The 20,362-nt window shown below is 38.5% G+C and overlaps 1 protein-coding gene across 1 annotated transcript in view; it reads right to left on the reverse strand.

The window, feature by feature from the left end:
* Positions 1 to 491: 491 nt before the first annotated feature.
* LOC128598942 (regulator of G-protein signaling 3-like) overlaps positions 492 to 20,362 on the reverse strand; it is a 35,388-nt gene continuing 15,517 nt past the window's right edge. Inside the window, exons 11-19 of the mRNA XM_053610173.1 lie at positions 18,619 to 18,730; positions 13,614 to 13,657; positions 12,324 to 12,434; positions 7,995 to 8,762; positions 6,780 to 6,850; positions 6,347 to 6,451; positions 6,016 to 6,077; positions 4,817 to 4,983; positions 492 to 3,920 (exon numbers count right to left, since the gene is read on the reverse strand). Of these exons, the coding sequence (XP_053466148.1) occupies positions 3,708 to 3,920; positions 4,817 to 4,983; positions 6,016 to 6,077; positions 6,347 to 6,451; positions 6,780 to 6,850; positions 7,995 to 8,762; positions 12,324 to 12,434; positions 13,614 to 13,657; positions 18,619 to 18,730 (1,653 nt within the window). The 3' untranslated portion in view covers positions 492 to 3,707. The remainder of the gene's footprint in view (positions 3,921 to 4,816; positions 4,984 to 6,015; positions 6,078 to 6,346; positions 6,452 to 6,779; positions 6,851 to 7,994; positions 8,763 to 12,323; positions 12,435 to 13,613; positions 13,658 to 18,618; positions 18,731 to 20,362) is intronic.

Below are 20,362 nucleotides of genomic sequence, written 5' to 3' on the forward strand. Positions count from 1 at the left end.
ACCCTGAAATTACTGAGCGCATTGATGGTACATCTGATTTGCATAAGCCATGCCCACAGAACTCCATAAAAGGAAAAAAAAAACTCACAGAGAGCTGAAAATGGCAAAATATGAGTAAACTGTGAAAGTCTGCCTCATAAGAGCAGTGAGCACAAAATTTTTCCAGTAACACAGCTACAGCAGTTTTTTTTGTTCATTTTAATTGAATGATTTAATGAATTAATGTCCTATTTACCCTAATTTGTGCATTTATTTTGGATTGCTTTCTTTCAAGTTATTAATATGAAATGACTGAGTTTCATAAAATTTGTGTGTAATTAAAAATAATTATGCTATTTAAATTTCACAGGTAACACATTGCAGTAGCACATAGCAATTATACAATTTTAGAGCTTGTCTATTGAGTTTTATAACAGTGAGTCACTCTATACATAAATTTACACAAACTCAGGAGCTCTCCTAGGGTACAAATGTTTTTTGTTTTCTGGGTGGTGTGGAGTAGCATTGCTGCCTCACGACACCATGTCCCCCAATTTGATCCTGAGCTCAGTTTATAGTCTATGCAGAGGTTGTTTATTTGTTTGTTTGTTTTCTGTCTGTATGGGTTTCTTCCAGTTTCTCCAATTATCTCCAACCTCCCAAAACATACCAGGTAGTAGATTGGCTCAATTGCCCATAGGGTAAATGAGTGAGTGAGAGAGAGAGAAAGAGTGTGTGTGTGTGTGTGTGTGTGTGTGTGTGTGTGTGTGTGTGTGTTCTCACTCCCAATGTTCCCAGCACAGGCTCTGGATCCACTTTGACTCTGACCAGGATAAAGAGGTTACTGAAAGAGTGAGTGAGAAATGTTTTCTTAATATTATGTTATACTGTTTATGTGGATGCCAGTTGGTTTACTAATATATCAAATAACTACATCTATAACTACATCATACAGATGTAAAAAGGAAGGAAAATCACAAGTTTTCAGATTGATTCAAAAATATGTTTTTAGGCTTTAAGGCCTCAATCAAATACTGCCTTGTTTTCATACCCAAGTCTAATTTCCTTTAATTTGTTGTTGTAGTATATTAGCCCTCAGGCTTACAGGGATGTCACAGTTTCAAAGCTCTTCTTAAGAAATCCTTCCAACCAAATAACTCACACCAGCACATGAAGCTTTATCCTAAACTAAACACCAAGACATACAGTTTGGGTTCTTCTTTTAAACACTGAATATTTCCTGGGGATAAAGAGGGCATTCAACCAGTAAATCACGCAGAGCCTCATTTAGTACCTCAGAGGGCCAACATCAGGCTTCTGTACATAGCATCAATGCACTATCATCATCTATTACCTTAATATCTATTCCATTTTGTCATATTTAAAATAGTTCAGCTAAAAGATAACATTTTTGAATGCAGTGGACTACTGATCATGAGTCATGAGTGGGTCATGAGTTCAAATCCCAGCACTGCCAAGCTACCCCTGCCAGGCCCGTGAGCAAGGTCCTTCACTCTAAACTGCTCAGTTGTGTAAATATAAAATGCAATGTTCTTTCACTTCTCTAAGTCGCTCTGGATAAGGATGTCTGCCAAATGCCATAAATGTACAAAGATTATTGTTTATTTACTTATGTGATTGACATTAGCTATGACATATACTGCCCACTAATGGTATGAAAAATGAAGTGCATTAATTATTAGACAGTAAAAAAAAAAGTCTTATAAAAATCAAAACAATATTGATGAAATGTTCCTGATGCAGAATAGATCTGAATGCAAATTACTTTTACAGTATAATGAAACTACTATGTTATGTCGCTTTATTAATCTCAATATAGAGCACTCACAGGCAGCAGTAAGTGGATGGTGAGCACACAAATAAATACAGTAAAGATCATATTTATAGCAAGAAGTTACGATTTTAAAAAAGCAATTTAATATAACTCAGATCTCCGAGAAGCTTAAAACACTAAATGGACATGAAATTTATGATTTCTGACTTTTATGCACTAAATATGTACTCTATGCTCAGTTACTTCATAGCAACTAAAAAACCAATACACTGAGGATTTATTATTGTTTAACATCTCAGATGTATACTTAAATAATAACAGAGCCTCCCTAAAAACAGGAAACAGAAACATTTTCAACAACACAAAAGGTTTTACCATGACACTCCCCTAAATCTTCATATCTCCTTATAATCACCTGTATCCACTGTAGACAGAAGATGTCTGATCAATATAATAAAGATGCACATTTAGTTCTATCCGTTGTGAGGTCAGCTGGAGGGGAGAGCTCATGTATTGCACTTTTAAATGAAAACAGGTATGAAGTCTACAGTGCTGTGTTGTGTATCGGAATTGGCCCGATCCCGGTCTGAAATGCTGCATTTGCACTGGATTGGATTTGATGTTTACAGATTTGATCTGCCGACAAAATTAATAAACATCAGGAACATGACTTTTTTTTTTTTCACGTTTTCTTGCATAAAAAGCCATGTAGGATGGCTGGTTGGATGATTATTTCATTACAACCTCATTGGAAATCTCTTGAACAGCTTTTGTAATTATCAAATGGAAAAGGGTCAGTATCAGGTATTTAAAATCTGCTGGTATCTGCTAGAATGCACAAATCAATCGGCATGAACTATTATTACACAGTTAATCCTGGAGCAGATTTAACTGCTTTTGCTTCCCTTTACAGCTTCTTTATGTTATAATTCCTACAGATTCTTAAGCTCAGGTTTAATCTATGCTGTCAAAGCTCATTTTATGTACTGAAAACTCATACATGCAAAGTCCAGCCATTTTAATCACTGGAATCATGTAAGAGGGCATTCGGTGTTTCTGATTAAACTCTCTGATGTACAGGCAGGTGACAAATTAAAAGGAAAACAAACAGCATAAAGTGACTTAGTAAGATGTTAGCCAAACACGAGCCACCAGAACAGTTCAAATGCACCATGGCATAAATTCTACATATTCTCTGGGACTGTACTGGAGGGATGAACACCATTCTTCCAAAAGCTATTGTCTCAGTTGGTGTTTTTATGATGTTGGTGGACAGTGTTGTCTGACACATCAGTCCAAAACCTCCGAAAAGGTGTTCAACTGGGTTATGATCTGGTGAGTGTGATATGCCATAGCATATTATTTACATACATTTTTCTTGTGCTCTGTAGATGGGGTCGGGTCATGCTGGAAGAGACCACTCTCATTAGGATAGAAATGTTTCATCATAAAGGTGATCAGTCTGAATAAATTTGTATTGATTAGTACTGTCCACAGTAACAAGTAGATCCAAATCAAGCCAGCAAAATACCCCCCACTGCATGACAGAGCCACAAGTTTTTCCTTTAATTTGTCATCCATTTGTGCCCTTTTCATTTTATATAACTGGTGAAGGCAGATTGTAACAAAACAGTACCAAGCTTCTTCTTTGCTTCATTTCCCAACATGCCTTTCACCCTCTGGATGGTGCTAATACAGCCACAGTGATCAATATTTCAGACCAAGTCCATGTGTCATCATTTTACCAGCATCATCCAACAGGGGGGAGCATTGAATCAAAATACACCTTACTGGTACATTCTGTGTCTATATCAGCACAAAACACAAACACAGTGCTATACACAGGGTCTGGCCAACAAACACTGTTTACAGTTTGACATCCATTTGATATGGAATGCGGTATATCTCCTTCATGGTACTGACATATTAAGACTCAGCAGTCAGAATCAGCAGCTTTAAGAGAGCTTTGTTGTGGCACTCGCTTGTGGTGGATTAAATCCAGGTAGATGTCAGATCGGAGGAAGCGAGGATATGGGTCTTTCTCCATGAGTCCAAAGATCCGGCTCTGGGCCAGGACGAAGCAGTCAGCGCCAATGCTCTCCATGTTCTCCTTGGTCTGCTCCCTGGTGTAAGAGTCTAGATTAACCTGGGAGAAAAAAAAAAAGAGTTTTAAATTGCTCTGACTGTAAGGACTTATATTTGAGTCACATTTGGTAACATAGCAGAAGTCACATTTTCCAGCATTTTAGGTAAGCGATATATTTGAACTCCATATGTGACAGCTTTGCATATATATATATATATATATATATATATATATATATATATATCACATCTGATATACCAGTTAATGGGGGATGATGGGGAACTTGGATACATTTCCCAGCAGTTAACTAGCTGGCTAGTTATTAGGGATTTCATGGTGTTTCGTGCATAGTCATACATTGCGATCCTGATTTTTTATTAATGGGAAATACAGTGTAGATCTGTCACTTGGCAATTTTTTAAAATTGTTTTTCTCCTCATCACAGTTGTAAATAGTGCTTATTTGAGTTACTATAGACTTCCTGTCAGCTCAGACCAGTCTGGTCATTCTCCTCTGATCATTATCATCAACAAGGTATTTCAGCCTGCAGACCCTGTGCTCACAGGATGTTTATGTTTTTTCGCACCATTCTGTGTAAACTGTAGAGAATGTTGAGTGCGAAAATCCGAGGAGATCAGCAGTTTATGAAATAGTCAAACCAGCCCATCTGGTACGAACATCTATGCCATGACCAAAGTCACAAAGATCACACTTTTTCTTCATTCTGATGTTTGATGTGAATATTACCTGATGCTCTTGGCCTGTATCTGCATGATTTTTTGCATTGCGCCGCTGCCACATGATTGGCTGCATGAATGTGCAGATGTACAGGTGTTCTTAATAAAGTGGAGGATGAGTCCTGGGCTACATTATCCATGTTTGTCTAAACAAATTTTCACTGGCACATTGTTATTGATTGCTAAAGTCTTACAATCACTGTTTTTTTAATAACCTACCTCTTTAGATGACTGGATGGAGATGTACTGTTCATATATCTTTTTCGCTCTGGAAGCCATCTTGGATAGAGATTTGATCCTCCTGTAGTCCTCACAAGCGAGCCAGAAATCCAGATTCTCCTCACTGAACTCTGTCTGCAGGAAGGAGCGGAACACGGCAAGTCCATCTGTCAAAGCAGATAACAGTTACCACACACACCTTAATGGCATGTTGCAAAAAAAATTTTTTTTAAAGAAATGAAACTTTACATACATAAATAAATTGATTAATTTATTAATTTACTGTGCTATAGAGCAATAAGTACTACAGATGCACCGATGTAAAGGCTATTTTTCCCGCTATCGGCCGAAAGTTTAAAAACATCTAATGATCAGGGCTGATTATATCCTGTCAATCAAAAGAGGGTGGGAAAACACAGATTTCGTGCTGTGTGTAAAGAAGATGTCTCTTGTGTGGAATGATGACAAAACTGCAGTTTGTAAACTCTGTAATCTCTGCACCACTAAAATTTTACACCGGAAGTAAATTTTACGATGCAGAAGTTTTGGTGTCGAGTCAATACCCCCCTCCCCCCGGTGCCCACTCGCCCTCGTGCTGAATTAAAGCACCAGTACACTGTTTAAAGGTTTAAATGAAGATGAGTTGACAAAAAAGTATACATTGCACAGAAAAATATATTTGTAAAGTAGCATATTTCATATCCAGTTAATGTTAATATATAAAAAAGTTTATATTATATATGACCAGTTTGATGTCAGTGATGAAGTAGAAATGTTTTTGTTTGTGGTGAGTGAATATGAGACTAACAGGAAGTTTTTTTTTAGAATTCAGTCAATGTTAATATGAATTAATAACATTCAGTAAGTTAAGAAATCTTACTTTAATCTTCAGAATTTAGTTCATGTGTTAATGTTAATTTGAGTAATGTGTTTTCTGTTGATGAGACCAGTTATTGTGAAACAACTTGGTGAAATGGAGAGAATAAAGTTTTTATTTGCATTTCTTTCAGAAATCTTTAAATTAATCATTAGTAATTTATAAGAAGGCATAAAAGGCAGAACTATTGGTATCGGCCGATATCACTCTGAATAATCGGTTATCGGTAGAAAATTTTTGTATCGGTGCATCTCTAATAAATACAGTTATTAAGCACATTTATTGTACAGTTATTGTACTATAGAAAACAAGATGTACTTACATTTGTGAGAGAGCAACAGGTCAAAAGATTCTCCCCATTTAAGAGCTTCTTCTGGAGAAGGTCTACTAGAGAAACAGAGCAAAGAAGGTGGTTAAAACCCCCATAAGTTACCCTTTATAATGCATTCCTTGATTTTTTGCTATATATAACTGAGACAGACATCCTGCATTCAATCTATTTACTCCACACCTAATACCACTAATGATATTTATCTATGAGCATTGAATATTGTTTCAGTATTCAAAGTATTGATAAACCATTGATCTACGGCATGACTCATCTCATCTTAGAGTCATTTCTGGTAATGAAGGAAGTAAACACTTGCACTAACTTGTCTGATTTGAGGACTTTATCAAGCTTGCTGGATGGATGGCTTCCGGGTCTGTTGTTGTTCTTCTTCCGAAGAAAGGTCAGACGATTCTTCATATCTTTTGCACTGCGGGACAGAAACATACTTAGTGTTACTTTAGAATGGCTCACCATCTAGCTGAGTATTCAACTGTGTGTAGTTGTATTGTGTGTCAAGACAAAGACTAACAGAAAGGTGAAGAGATTATTATCAAGAATATTGGGACAGCAGCTGGGTTTCACTGTGATATAGAGCCAAGATTCAAGTCATCATTTACTGCACTGTGGAGGCATCAAGCCTAGAACAGCTTTTTTGAGGAAGATAAAAGGTCTTATAAATGCCTATTCAACAACAAATATGTTGCAAGAACAGTGAACGCACATTTGGTAAAGTATAAGAAAACATTATGACTTACAGATTTTTCGATTTCTTCTTTTTCGTGGCGCTCTTCCCCATTTGACACTTACAGTTTGGCTCACCACAGACCTGATTGTAGGAAAGAAAATGCATTAATACTGTGTAACATGCTCTAAAATGAGAGGTGAAACATGGATAGAGAAATTTATTGCTATATACACTGAAAAATACCATGCAAATATACACTAACCTGCCACTTTATCCAATCAGCCAATCATGTGGCAGGAGATACAGATTAAGAGCCTCAGTTAATGTTCACATCAAACATCACAATGAGGAAAAATGTGATCTCTGACTTTAACTGTGGCATGGCTGTTGGTGCCAGATGGGTTGGTTTCAGATACTGTTTCTCTTGGGATTTTCAAGCACAACAGTCTAGACTTTACACAATATGATGGGAAAAACAAAAAAACATCCAGTGAGCAGCAGTTGATGAGATGACTAGACTGGTTTGAGCTGACTGGAACGCTACAGTAGCTCAAATAACCACTCTTTATAACCGTGGTGTGTAGACAAGCATCTATGAAAGCACAACATCAAACTTCGAGGAAGATGGGCTACAACAGCAGAAGACCATGTCAGGTTCTGCTCCTGGCATCCAAGAACAATAATCTGAGGCTACAGCTGACACAAATTAACCTAAAATGGACAGTTAAAAATTGGGAAAAGCCCAGGCAACAATCCTTATCTGGCCATTTTTGAGTGCCTACTCAGATCAATGTTTTTTTTTTTTTAACTAGAGACTGTTGCACATGAAAATCCCAGGAAATCAGCAGTTTCCGAAAATACTTAGGAAGAAAAAACCAAACACAACAAAGTCACTGAGATCACATCACACACACCCTCCCCCCACCCCCAGGAGCTTTTGACCTGTATCTTCATGATTTTATGCATTGCGCTGTAATTGTATACATAGCAGCATATTATAGTTTACTTATACTACATATTTTATGTAATTTACACATTATATTGTCAAATTATTCATCCATATAAACCCTAATATATGAAATGCATAAAAATGAAAGTATGATCCAAACTTCTCCCATATTTAAACAGTGGCAATAATCTTTATACTTTAAAACAGTAGAACATAGTTTGGGTGTTAAACTCTGCAGTGGTGGAGAAATAGTTGTGGTTGAGATATACAGTAGTTTGTAATGAAAGAGAATTCTAGTTGAGGATTGAGTTTGTGTAGAGTGAAGCAGAAACGTACCCTTCTACCAGTGAAGAGCAGGCAGATCTGATGGACAGATCCTCTGTTCTTTGTGAGCTCTTTCCTCAGTGTCTGGGGTGAGGGGACAGTCCAGCGCTGCTGCATCTCTCTGCTGTTATCCATGCAGTGTATGGCCTGGTCAGAGATAAAGCGTGGTGAGCGTGGCTCCTGCAGCAGGCTGCCCTCGCTGTGTGTGCGACGGTGCAATGAGCGCTGCACACACAGCCTCGTGCTCTGCTGGCCCCTGCCAGGTGACATCTCTACCAGGCTCCTCCGCTTCAGATAGCCTTCATCGCTGTCCTCTTCCTCCTCCTCTTCCTCCTCCTCCTCAAGGTCTTCATCATCATCATCAGTGGATGGTGAGGTAAGAGCGTCTGGATTGAAGGAGCGATCTAGGCACAGTTTAGGGATGATGAGAGGTGATGAGGAGGAAGATGAAGACGTGGGTCTGGCGCTCTCGCCCTCACCCTGTTCCCTCCTCTCAAACTCTGGCTCCCGTTCACCTCGCTTTGGCTCCTTCACCTTCTCCTTCCAGATGGCAGCAGGGTCCGTGTGTGCAGATTTAGAGGTGTCTCCCAGTGTAGGAGGGGGTTGGACACACTCACTGGGATATGACATACACTCAGAGGGGATACTGGTTCTGGCTCTGGTAAGACCACTGAGAGGGGAGCAAGTGGGTTGTGATGGAGAACCTGGTTCTGAAACACTGTGTGCTCCAAAGCCCAGCAGTCCTAAATCAGCCTGATCACCAGCCTTTGGCTCTAGCATCTGCCAAGAAAGCATTCACCAAGTGTTACCTTACGTTTATAAAACCCATCTGGTAGGAATGGTCCAATGTTTTTCAACCTAATCTCTATCCACTGAATCTGTAGCATGTGTGTGATTACCAGAGACAAAGATTTTCATGTGTTCCTGTACTGATGGAATTAATTAATTCCTCAGTCAAAGATACTGTATTTGCAAATAATACTTTAAATCTGCACAAATTTCAGAGCTGGTACTACTGCTCCATAGTTCCACAATATCCCACAGTTGCAGTTTATTTACTCTAAAAAAGCAGTGTGTAGCAGAAAAGAAAGTGTCCCATTAGAAACAAGACCAAGGGAACACAAGAGTATTTCAACACTAACAATATTGAACAACTTCAAAGACCATGAAAATGTATTTGAGGTAATTATGGAGAGGTAATTATTGCATCTGTAATGTGTAGACCTTCTCTTCTTATAAACAGCTATGCTCCCAAATCTCAACACTATATTGTACACAACAAAGCTATACCAGCTTCAACACTTGGATATCTAACGCCCATTTAGATGCAAGTGCCATTTGCTTGTATGTAGATTTCAAAAAACACCAATATAGCTGCAGACATTTGCATTTCCAACTAATTCTATCTGTAACAGCATTGATAAGCTTCTTGAACTTGAATCAGGTCTCTACCCACACTGGCATTTTCTGGACTGTGATGATAAATGATCTCTTTAGACTGTGTACGTCAACATCTTTGCAGAGGTTTGTATGTACTAGCAAAATTGCCAACTTGAGTAACAGTGACTTTAAATTAAATCACCTAGCTCCATTTACACTATACACTACTTTGTGATCATTGGGTGACTAACTATATCAGTGTTTGTGCACAGGATGTAACTAAATCATTCAGTTAAGTGCTGATGAAAACCACATTGCTAGGTGTGATTTAAGTAAATACAGTTCCAATCAGAATGATTCAACCCCCATTGCAAATCAGGTTTATTGTCAAAATTTACAGACTTTCAGCTGTTTGCAATGAACAAATCAAACAAACACAATGAATGCTCCAAGTGGTTTCCCCAAATTCAACTGAAAATGCAACTTAAATGATTTCTCCAGTTTCAAAATTATTCAACCCCCTGAATAGAATCCCTCACAACAACACAAATATGCAGAACAGGTGTTGTCTCAAGCACACCTGATGAAACTAATCAAGGACTTCATTAGTTGCAACAGGTGTGCTTGAGCTGGAACACATGAAATACCTGAACTGGCTAGGAGCAGAAATGTATGAAATACCTGAATGGGGCAGAAAAATCTGCAAACAGATTTCTGAGAAGGCAAGTTGTGAAAAATCCTCGAGTGACTGCAAAAAACCTGCAGCAATACATGGTGGCAACAGACACTGAGGTTTCAGTGAGCACAGTAAGGCGCGTACTAAACGGAAAAGATTTCCATGCCAGAACTCCAAGACATACACCATTACTGACCCAAAAGCACAAGAAAAGCCAAAATCATTTAAATAAGCCTCAGAAGTTTTGGGATTCTGTTCTGTGGAGCGATGAAACAAAACTGAAACTTTTCGGCACGATGGATCAGCGGTATGTCTGGAGGAAGAAGAATGAAGAAAGAACACTCTGTCCACAGTCAAGCATGGTGGTGGATCAGTGATGCTCTGGGGCTGCTTTGCATCCTCTGGTACTGGAAACCTGCAGCTTGTGGAAGGCAAGATGGATTCATTGAAGTATCAGGAAATCCTAGGAGAAAGCGTCGTGCTATCTGTGAGGAGGTTGAAGCTTTGGCGTCATTGGACCTTCCAGCAGGACAATGATCCCAAGCATACCTCAAATTCCACCAAGGCTTGGTTGCAGAAGAAGTCCTGGAAGATTTTACAGGGCTATCACAGTCCCCTAACTGAAAATCTCTGGTGGGATTTGAAGAAAGCACTTGCAGCATGCAAACCCAAGAATATTACTGAACTGGAAGCCATTGCTCATGAGGAATGGGCTAAGATTCCTCTTGAACGCTACCAGAAGCTAGTGTCTAGCTATGCATCTCGTTTGCAGCAGGTCATAACAGAAAAAGGGTGCTCTACTAAGTAATAAAGATGCTTGCCACGAAGGGGTTGAATAATTTTGAAATTGGAGAAGTCATTATAAGTTGCACTTTCAGTTGAATTTGGGGAAACCATTTGAAGCATCGTTGTGTTGAACTATTTCAATTGCTTTTGTTTGAAAGTCTGTAAATTTCGACAGTAAACCTGATTTGCAATGGGGGTTGAATAATTTTGATTGCAACTGTATGTAGCTTGTTTGGTAATATTACCACTGGTCTTCATTTATCAAGCTGAATCCGAACAGATTTGTGTGTAAATCGTTTGTATGTGTGTTTACACAAGAAATTTGTTATTCATGAATATCCTTTAAATTCTGAAAAACGTTTATATTGTATCCTGCTCCTAAGTGTGTGTAAATTTACACACAAGAAGACTAATGTGAACTGCACATGCAGATGCACATGCACATAAAATCTTTTACTGCTGTCATCAGTTGAGCTGTTTTAATTTCCACTTCAGGAAATTACAGCATGATGTTTACACAGCAATTATGCAATAACACCTCTCCAACATTAATCATTTATATACTTACATACATGCTCTGAGCACTTTTAAAGCAACATATATATTCTTACAGGATTTACAGCTTAATTCTCTTTTTGGCGTGAACAAACCAAACATTGTCCACCAAACAGTAATCCAAAATATGCTGCAAAGATTGACCTCATGAGCTTTGTGATAGCAAGATTGTCAAAACAACAATTCTGTCTGAATGTCAAATCTACATCTATTTATCTAACTAATGTTGAAGCTGCTGTTTACCTTAAAATATACTTTACATTTGTCAAAAAATATACATGCAGTTTAAACACTGTACAAGTTAATTTAGAAAAGCATTACTACGTTTAAAAATCACTGACAAATCACTTTTAAAATGCCACATCGAAATGTAAAACAAATATACAGTACATGCTGCAAATATCTAGTACGTCTGCTGACAAAATGCATTATTTGAATGACCTCACCTTCATTAATGATCCAGTGTTTATCTCCTAAAAACAAATAATGTGTTCTTTCATCAAGGCAGCAGCACTGGAGCAGCTCTTTGTGACATCTTCCCTTTCCACCCTCCCTCCCATTCGCCCTCTCTCACTTTCCCTCTCTCTAAGTCGCATGTGCGTATCTGTTTGTGCTGCTCTGATTAATGTCGCTGCTGAATCAATTGTTGCTAATGCCAGCCCAGGGGGCACCGAGTCGCAGCAGGGATGAGAAATGGACAAAAAAAATCAGATTTTCTCCTTCATCGTCCTCAACGGGAATGAAATAAGACTGCATCCTGTTTAAACACACACTGAACTGTGGGATTGAATTCATGGTGGAACTGAACTATAAAGCACACAATAACAGGAGAGATGTTCTAAACAAAATAGTGTGCCTTACAAAAAAAAAAGGTGATGTTGAGTGTGTCTGTGTGTGTGCATGTGAGTGTTTGTGAAACAAAGTGAAAGATGCGTGCTTTGTACCTGATCAGGACTAGAAGTGAGCTGCTTGTTGATGTTGTCTCTCAGACATTGGTATACTCTTCTTTTCTGCTCGGCTGAAAAGGCCTCCAAACTGAACAGACATTCAGTTCTCTACATACAAAAAGAGACAGGAAGAAATGTAAACAGAGAGAGAAACACATCCCTTTCATTTCGCCAAAGACGAGTGATATGTGCTTTATTGTCAGGGTTTATTATGCATGTCCTTCTACTGCTCAGGCTCTGAAAGGCAACCTTTGTGTCGCACGCTGCACTGAATGAGAGGTGAGGGGGAGAAAAGATGAGAGAAAGCAAAGACAAGAAGTACACACACTACCACTGATGTATCACTGTGTGTGTGTGTGTGTGTGTGTGTGTGTGTGTGTGTGTGTGTGTGAGAGAGAGAGAGAGAGAGAGAGAGAGAGAGAGAGAGAGAGAGAGAGAGAGAGAGGTGTTGTCAGGGAGATGGGCAGATGGCTGTGTGTTTAACGCTTCGCCTCTGCGTGTATTTGCTGGAGTGAGCCGTCTGTCTTGCTGACACGTCTGCTCTTCTGGGAGCGAGGAGCTTGGAACAAACTCACATGTGACGTACGTCATGTCATAATTAAGAGTCACTCCAGCATGGAGATGCTGTTAACATACTATAAAAGCCTGGATGAGTGAAATTTGGCATGCTAATCCTATTAATCAGGTGCATAAAATGTACTGTATGATACTGTACAGTAGGGATATAAAACCCCGCTTAAAATTGTATTTACTTAAGTATTAGAATAGATGGAAGTATTTATTCATTTATAATTTGATATCAGCAGACAGAGACAGAACTAAATTTGACAGTAGCACTATGACACTATGATTCATATCTCATCCTAAAACAGGAAACGTCCAAACGTTCTTGCTTTCTTGAGAGCTTTGCTTAAGAAGGCACATAAGAAGGCCAACCAGAATCCATTTAAGCCCTCTCAAACACACAGTTACACTAAATCCCAAATGTCTTCTTATTTGTTACATATCTTCATTACATGGGGTATTATATAGGGCATTTAAAAATATATATATAGTGCACTATACCATCAAGAAAACACCAGTGATTCAGCTATTGAAAAGGTGACTGCTAATGATGGTTGGAAATTGGTATATTGTTACTTACATATAATATCGGGACATCTAATTTAAAAATTTATTCTTGATTTTCAAAATATGGGAAAATAAAGTAAACCATCACCATATAAATTTATTCAAAACATTTGGGGAATAAATAAATGAGAAACTGGTGTACTGATGCACTCTTACCTCTATCCTGTATGAGACATACAGGCGCAGTTTATCTGCGGGAACTGCAAAGGAAGAGATATATGTTGTCTTAAAAACAATCAATACAGTTTGAATTTCCTTCATGATTAGACAAATGCAGGATTATTTTTAAAGGCCCTTGTTCATTTTTCACTAAAACCACTTTAATGTAATGAACACCCTTTAGGCACTGACAGTTTCTTCCGTAAAAAAGGTCAATAAAATTCCTTATAAACAGAGGTGGCAGGAGAAAGGCAGAAATGCCTGCTGTGGCACGCCTTTGGATATTTCTATCCATCATCAGGAAGATGAATAATACACACACCCTCCCAGGCAGCCTGGGACTGACTCTGCCGGAGACAAGGCCATTGTTTATGGCGGACACAGCAGCAGAGTGCAAAGCAGCTCGGCAGCTAGTCTCAGGGAACTTCTCTTATTGCACGCACACACACACACACACACACACACACACACACACACACACATACAGCCCTGCCGCCTCCTTCCTGCCATGGTTCATATACACAGTCACAAATAATACAGGGTGGAGCTTATTCACATCCCCTATTATGTAAACAATCAGCTCAGAGATACTTCATACACTTTCACACAAATATACACATGGCTGTCTATTTCTTAATCCTGTAAACATGTAGCAGCACAAACTAAGATTAATATGTTTACACGGGTCTGCAAGCAAACCAATGAAACGTGCTGGCTGTTCTTTTTTTATTATTCCTCATACTTATTATTCCCTAAATAATTTTCTACAATTAATTCAGAAACTGTTTTATTATTTTCATTTGCTCCCAGTCCCTAAGAACTGTTGTTGCCCTTATTAAACATGCCCTGTTTACATGGGGTATAAATATGAGGCTGAACACATGTAAAATGCCTTTGTTATGCTTTAATATGAGAAAGAACAAATAACTTTAATGTCTTTGCATGAAAGAAGTGCTTCCTGAGAGCACCTCACAATATACAGCTCCTGAACTTCAAAAAGTGCGTTTAGAACTACATCTGGCATTGTGCGATATGAATCAAACTCATATCAAACTCGAATCAAACTTTTTGATCTTGTACACCATCAGCATGTTTGGTGACAAAGATATAAGGTAAAAACATTGCATTCTCACTAAAACATATGGATGAGGATCATTGATGCGTCGGAGCTATTTTGTGGCTGGTAGTACAGGGAATCTTGTCACAATTGATGGCATCATACAGTATATGATAAACCTGGTTACCTCTGCCAGGAGGTTCAGACTTGTTCATAGTCAGAGCATTCAACAAGACGATGAGCCAAGCATCTATCCAAATCAGTAGAAAATTGTTAAAGAGGTCAGATCATGTTTTTTAAAAATATTTTTAAACGTTAATTATGTTGTTTATTGGTTGTAAGAGAATACATTAACATACCTTAATGTTTAGAAATTTAATTATTTGTCAGATACTGTACATTATTGAAGTACCTCAATTCCTAAGCTGCCTAAAACGCTCCAATTTCACCAAAGCCCCTCCGTCGGTAAAGCCCAGAGTGCTCTGACTGGCCAGCTGACCAGTTGCGTTGTGATTGGCCAAAAGCCTTGCGTATGTCGGAAAAGTAACACCCCTTAGCGTTAGCCTTCAAGGCTTCTAAAGCAATAGCCTGTTTCACATCGCATGCTGTAGCAGAGCAGAGCGTATTTTTTTTCGGCATGCATGTTAACGAATGAGTGCTTTTACACCAGACGTGAGCAGCAGTAAGGCGGGAGTGATATATATATTAGGGTTTTTTTGTTTGTTTTTTTGCTGCGCTGCTCGTGCTGAATTAAACATGTCCTTGGTTTTACCGGATCAGTTCGAGCCAGATTCAGAAAATGCGGATGATCAAGCAGAAACAAGTTTGCAAACACGACTTGAGCAGAACGATTCACAGTGGGAAGTTTTTATTTTGTAACTCCCTTACCTTTCATATATGATGTAAATTCCGACACCCTGCCGGCGGGACTAACTATGATGTACACAGCTACTGTGTATACATGGTTACTCATGCAATATATCTTTCTTTATATCTTTATATGTCTTTATATCAATCAACGTTGGTCATACCACCAAAAAACTTAGGCAACTTAGCAAACTTTAGCTAGCACGTTAGCAGAGGCCTACAACTGAGCCACAGCACACAACTCCGCATACGAACAGTCAACTGCAGATTCAGGAAGCTCTGCTCCATTAAATGCACTGTACACAAGCAAACATTTGTCTTATACTGCTCAGGCACAGCGTCATAAATAAACAGTAACCACTGATTTCATCCATTTTTGGAAGGCTAATTACACAGGTTTTGCTTTCGCACCAAAACACACAGTGTCTCCGCGACATGGCGCCTGAATTCACAGAAGTCTCGCCTTCTTTTTCCATGGCTGCCTTTGGGCAGGATTATGCTGATAGTGCACGCTGTTACGTAGAGAAATTAAGAAAGTAATATCTGGACTTTGAACAACGCATTTCGGGCAGGTCTGGAGCAGTGTTCATTAGATTCGTTAGATAGAATAAATATGATTTTTGCCACTTTGCAGACCTTATACATGCACAAACAGATACATTACACTCCCAAACAAAATAAAAACATGAAAAATCATGTTATGACCCCTTTAAAACCATCAAAGTCTCTGGATCTGATCCTTACTGAAAACCTGTGGACTGAATAGAAGAGGAAAGTCCATATGCACTAAAATAAGAATATAAAGGACCAAGACCCCTCAACAAGTGTCTATAACCTTGTAAGACATTACAGAAAGAAAATCAGTACCGTTGTTCTCTCCAGGGTAGACATGGCAAAATAATTGTAAGGGAGCTGATCATTTTCAAACCAATGTTGCACTATTTTAGTGTTTGGGAAAAAAAAACTAATTAAAGCTACACCATGATCCTATATGTTTGAGTTGAGCATGTCACTTACTGCATGTTTTATTCTTTTTATATTTTATTTTTACTCATTTTCATGAAGGGTGCCAATAATTCTAGAGGGTATAACTTTTTTTTAAAATACTTAGATTTGATATTGATGAATTTGAATTTCAGCTGCCAGCTAATGATGCCATAGTGGGCTTTTACAGGTAGAAATCAGCCATTTTGATTAAATTCACACAGGAAGTGAACCTGCACACTGAAGTAAGGCTGTTTGTGAGAAACTGCAATCTATCCACTATATAGTGCACCATTTTAGAAGTGTTGCCATTTCAATTCAATAGTGAAATGCACTGCAATTTATTGGTGTCCAAGCAAGATGTACAGCTGCAATCAAAATTATTCAACCTCAATTGTAAATCAGGTTTATTGTCAAAATTGACAGAAATAGTTCAACATAACGAATGCTTAAAGTGGTTTCCCCAAATTCAACTGAAAATGCTGTAATGCTATAATGACTTCTCCAGTCTCAAAATTATTCAATCCCTTCATAGCAAGCATCTTTAGTACTTAGTAGAGCACCCTTTTGCTGTTATGACCTGCTGCAAACGAGAAGCATAGCTTCTGGCAGCGTTCCTGAGGAATCTTAACCCATTCCTCATGAGCAATGGCCTCCAGTTCAGTAATATTCTTGGATTTGCATGGTACAACCACCTTCTTCAAATCCCACCAGAGATTTTCTATGGGGTTCAAGTCAGGTGACTGTGATGGTCCTGTAAAATCTTCCAGGACTTCTTCTGCAACCAAGCCTTGGTGGAATTTGAGGTATGCTTGGGATCATTGTCCTGCTGGAAGGTCCAATGACACCCAAGCTTCAGCTTTCTCACAAACAGCTTGATGTTTTCTCCTAGGATTTCTTGATACTTCAATGAATCCATCTTGCTTTCCACACGCTGCAGGTTTCCAGTGCCAGAGGATGCAAAGCAGCCCCAGAGCCCCACCGAGCCACCACCATGCTTGACTGTGGACAGAGTGTTCTTTCTTCATTCTTCTTCCTCCAGACATACCGCTGATCCATCGTGCCGAAAAGTTCCAGTTTTGTTTAATCGCTCCACAGAACAGAATCCCAAAACTTCTGAGGCTTATTTATATCATTTTGAGCGACCTTTCCTGTGCTTTTGGGTCAGTAATGGTGTACGTCTTGGAGTTCTGGCATGGAAACCTTCTGCGTTTTGTACACTCATTACTGTGCTCACTGAAACTTCAGTGCCTGTTGCCACCAAGTCTTGCTGCAGGTCTTTTGCAGTCACTCGAGGGTTTTTCACAACCTGCCTTCTCAGAAATCTGTTTGCAGCCGTTGATAGCTTCCTTTTTCTGCCCCTTCCAGGTATTTCATGTGTTCCAGCTCAAGCATACCTGGTGCAACTAATGAAGTCCTTGAGACAACACCTGTTTTGCATATTTGTGTTGTTGTGAGGGATTCTATTCAGGGAGTTGAATAATTTTGAAACTGGAGAAGTTATTATAAGTTGCAATTTCAGTTGAATTTGGGGAAACCACTTGAAACATTCATTGTGTTGAACTATTTCAATTGGTATTGTTTGACTTGTTCATTGCAAAAAGCTGAAAGTCTGTAAATTTTGACAATAAACCTGATTTGCAATGGGGGTTGAATAATTTTGCAACTGTGTGGCACATAATTGCCATAATATATTTTGCTGCTTGTAAGGAATAGGGAGACAATGAGAGACACTTTTCTATTATTTCTCATCTTCCTTTCAATTTCTTCTCTTTTTCTTTCTTCATTCTTTGTGCTTTCTCTCTTGGTCTGCCTCCCTTAATTAATTTGTTCTTTTAAATTGACTTTTTATTACCATCTTTATTCTTCCTTTCTCTTTCTTTCTTGCTTGTCTTTTGTGTCATTTCTCCATAGCTGTTCTTCTCATTTAACTCTTAAACTCAAATGTCTTTGACCATTTTTGGGAAATCCTTCTTTCACTTTCACACATCCATCAGCATGCATTTATTTAGCAGAATCCCTTAAAGCAGAAAACGCAAGACAGCACAAATTAAAACCTCCCATTATGCAGTTAACAAAGGCACGCAGACATACCGTCTTGCAGCTGGATCTGATGGAGGTAGAGAGGACTCTGCAGCACGTTGCATCGACCAGGTTCGTCCTCTCTAGTCAGCAGCATTAGGTCGGTGTAGATGAACACTGTCACCTATAGGGGGAGATAGAGACAACAATCATAGGCATACTCAAGATGCCAACATTACATCACTGGACTGCTTTGACGGACACTAAAATAAGTCTCAGTGTAATAAAATGCTAAAGTCAAGTATATTCATTATCATTGTGGTATATATGCATTATGCATGTGTTGGAGCTTTTTCTTCTGAAAAATGAGTATGTCATTTACACTACCAGTCAAAAGTTTAGACACACTCATTCTTTATTTAAATTTTTTTCCACATTTTAGAATAATAATAATAAAGTAATCAAAATTCTGGAATAATACAAATGGAACTATGGGAATTATATTGTGATAAAAAATTTTAAAAAATAAATAAAAATAATTTAGTATTTTAGCATTTTCAAAAGAGACCCTCTTTTTGCCTAGAATTTCCAGAAATGTATTCTTGGCATTTTCTCAACGATTTCTTGAGGAATCCCCCTGAGATGCTTTTTAAACAGTATTAAAGGAGTTCACACCTACGCTGGACACTTATTGGCTGCTTTTTGGAATATTTCACTCCAAGCCCTCCATTAAAAAAAAAAAATTGTAAATAAACTGTTAGTTTTCTAATGAAAGAAATGAATATGTTGGCACAATTATATTTTCTCTACAACACCGATTTCAAACATGTAATCATACACCTTCAGATCAAAAACTTTTGCCTGGTAGTGTACAGGTAGATGTATAAGTAAGCATGCAGGCATAGAAATAAAGCTTATGCTGTGCTTACTATTTGAGTAGAAGGAGCTGATGCTATTCAATTTACATGAATGTGGAACTTTTTCATTTGTCTTAAATAGACTCAAACCCTGTTGAAGACCATCTTTTTATTAGAGACTGTGAATATAAAAATTAGTAAACCAGTGTTGATAGGAGTGTGTTTACATATTAAAACATGATAGGCCCTTACTTCATATGATGCAATAACACTTGCCTATCAGATATTCACCATTAAGATTTTACATTGAAATCTGAAAGCCCATTTTCCTAAAATAATGCAGCAAAACCTCTGCAGTGACAGTGCTTCATCTTCAGTTTGTTTGATTCCCACAGAAAAGCCAGCTGGGTAAGTGTTTTATTTATCCCTACTCCAGCATGGAGCAAGGCCAATCTAGTAAACTCAGCAGCTGAATAACACAGGCAAACATGCACACACACAAATGTACTTATGGGAGTCCACTGGGGGAATGTGAGCTAGTGATGAACAGCTTCTCCTTATTAAACACACCAAACTTTACAAATGCCAAACTCCTCAGCATGTCTTCACAAGAGCTTCAAAAGAGAATAAAGGTCAGTTAACAGTGTACTCCTGGTGAGAAACCACTAGGGAAGAACAAAAAGAGAAGGCAGGATTGCTATAGATACACCATGGATCAGAGTGGCTATTGTGGCACAGAGAGATTTATCTTTACTCAATATGACTCAAGCTGTGTTATCTAGAGGTCAGGCTATTCCCAAACCCAGAGTTTCTCAAATTCTGCTGCCACAAGAACAGTCAAACCCAGGTGCCTCCATGCCTGAGTCTGAATCTGATTAGACATAGTTGCTAATGAGACCAGTATTTCTGTACTTCACGCACCACAAAAGAGTTTCATAGAAATGTAATGGTCTGGTCTG

The sequence above is a fragment of the Ictalurus furcatus genome, chromosome 22, assembly GCF_023375685.1.
Source record: "Ictalurus furcatus strain D&B chromosome 22, Billie_1.0, whole genome shotgun sequence".
Classification (NCBI taxonomy): Eukaryota; Metazoa; Chordata; class Actinopteri; order Siluriformes; family Ictaluridae; genus Ictalurus; species Ictalurus furcatus.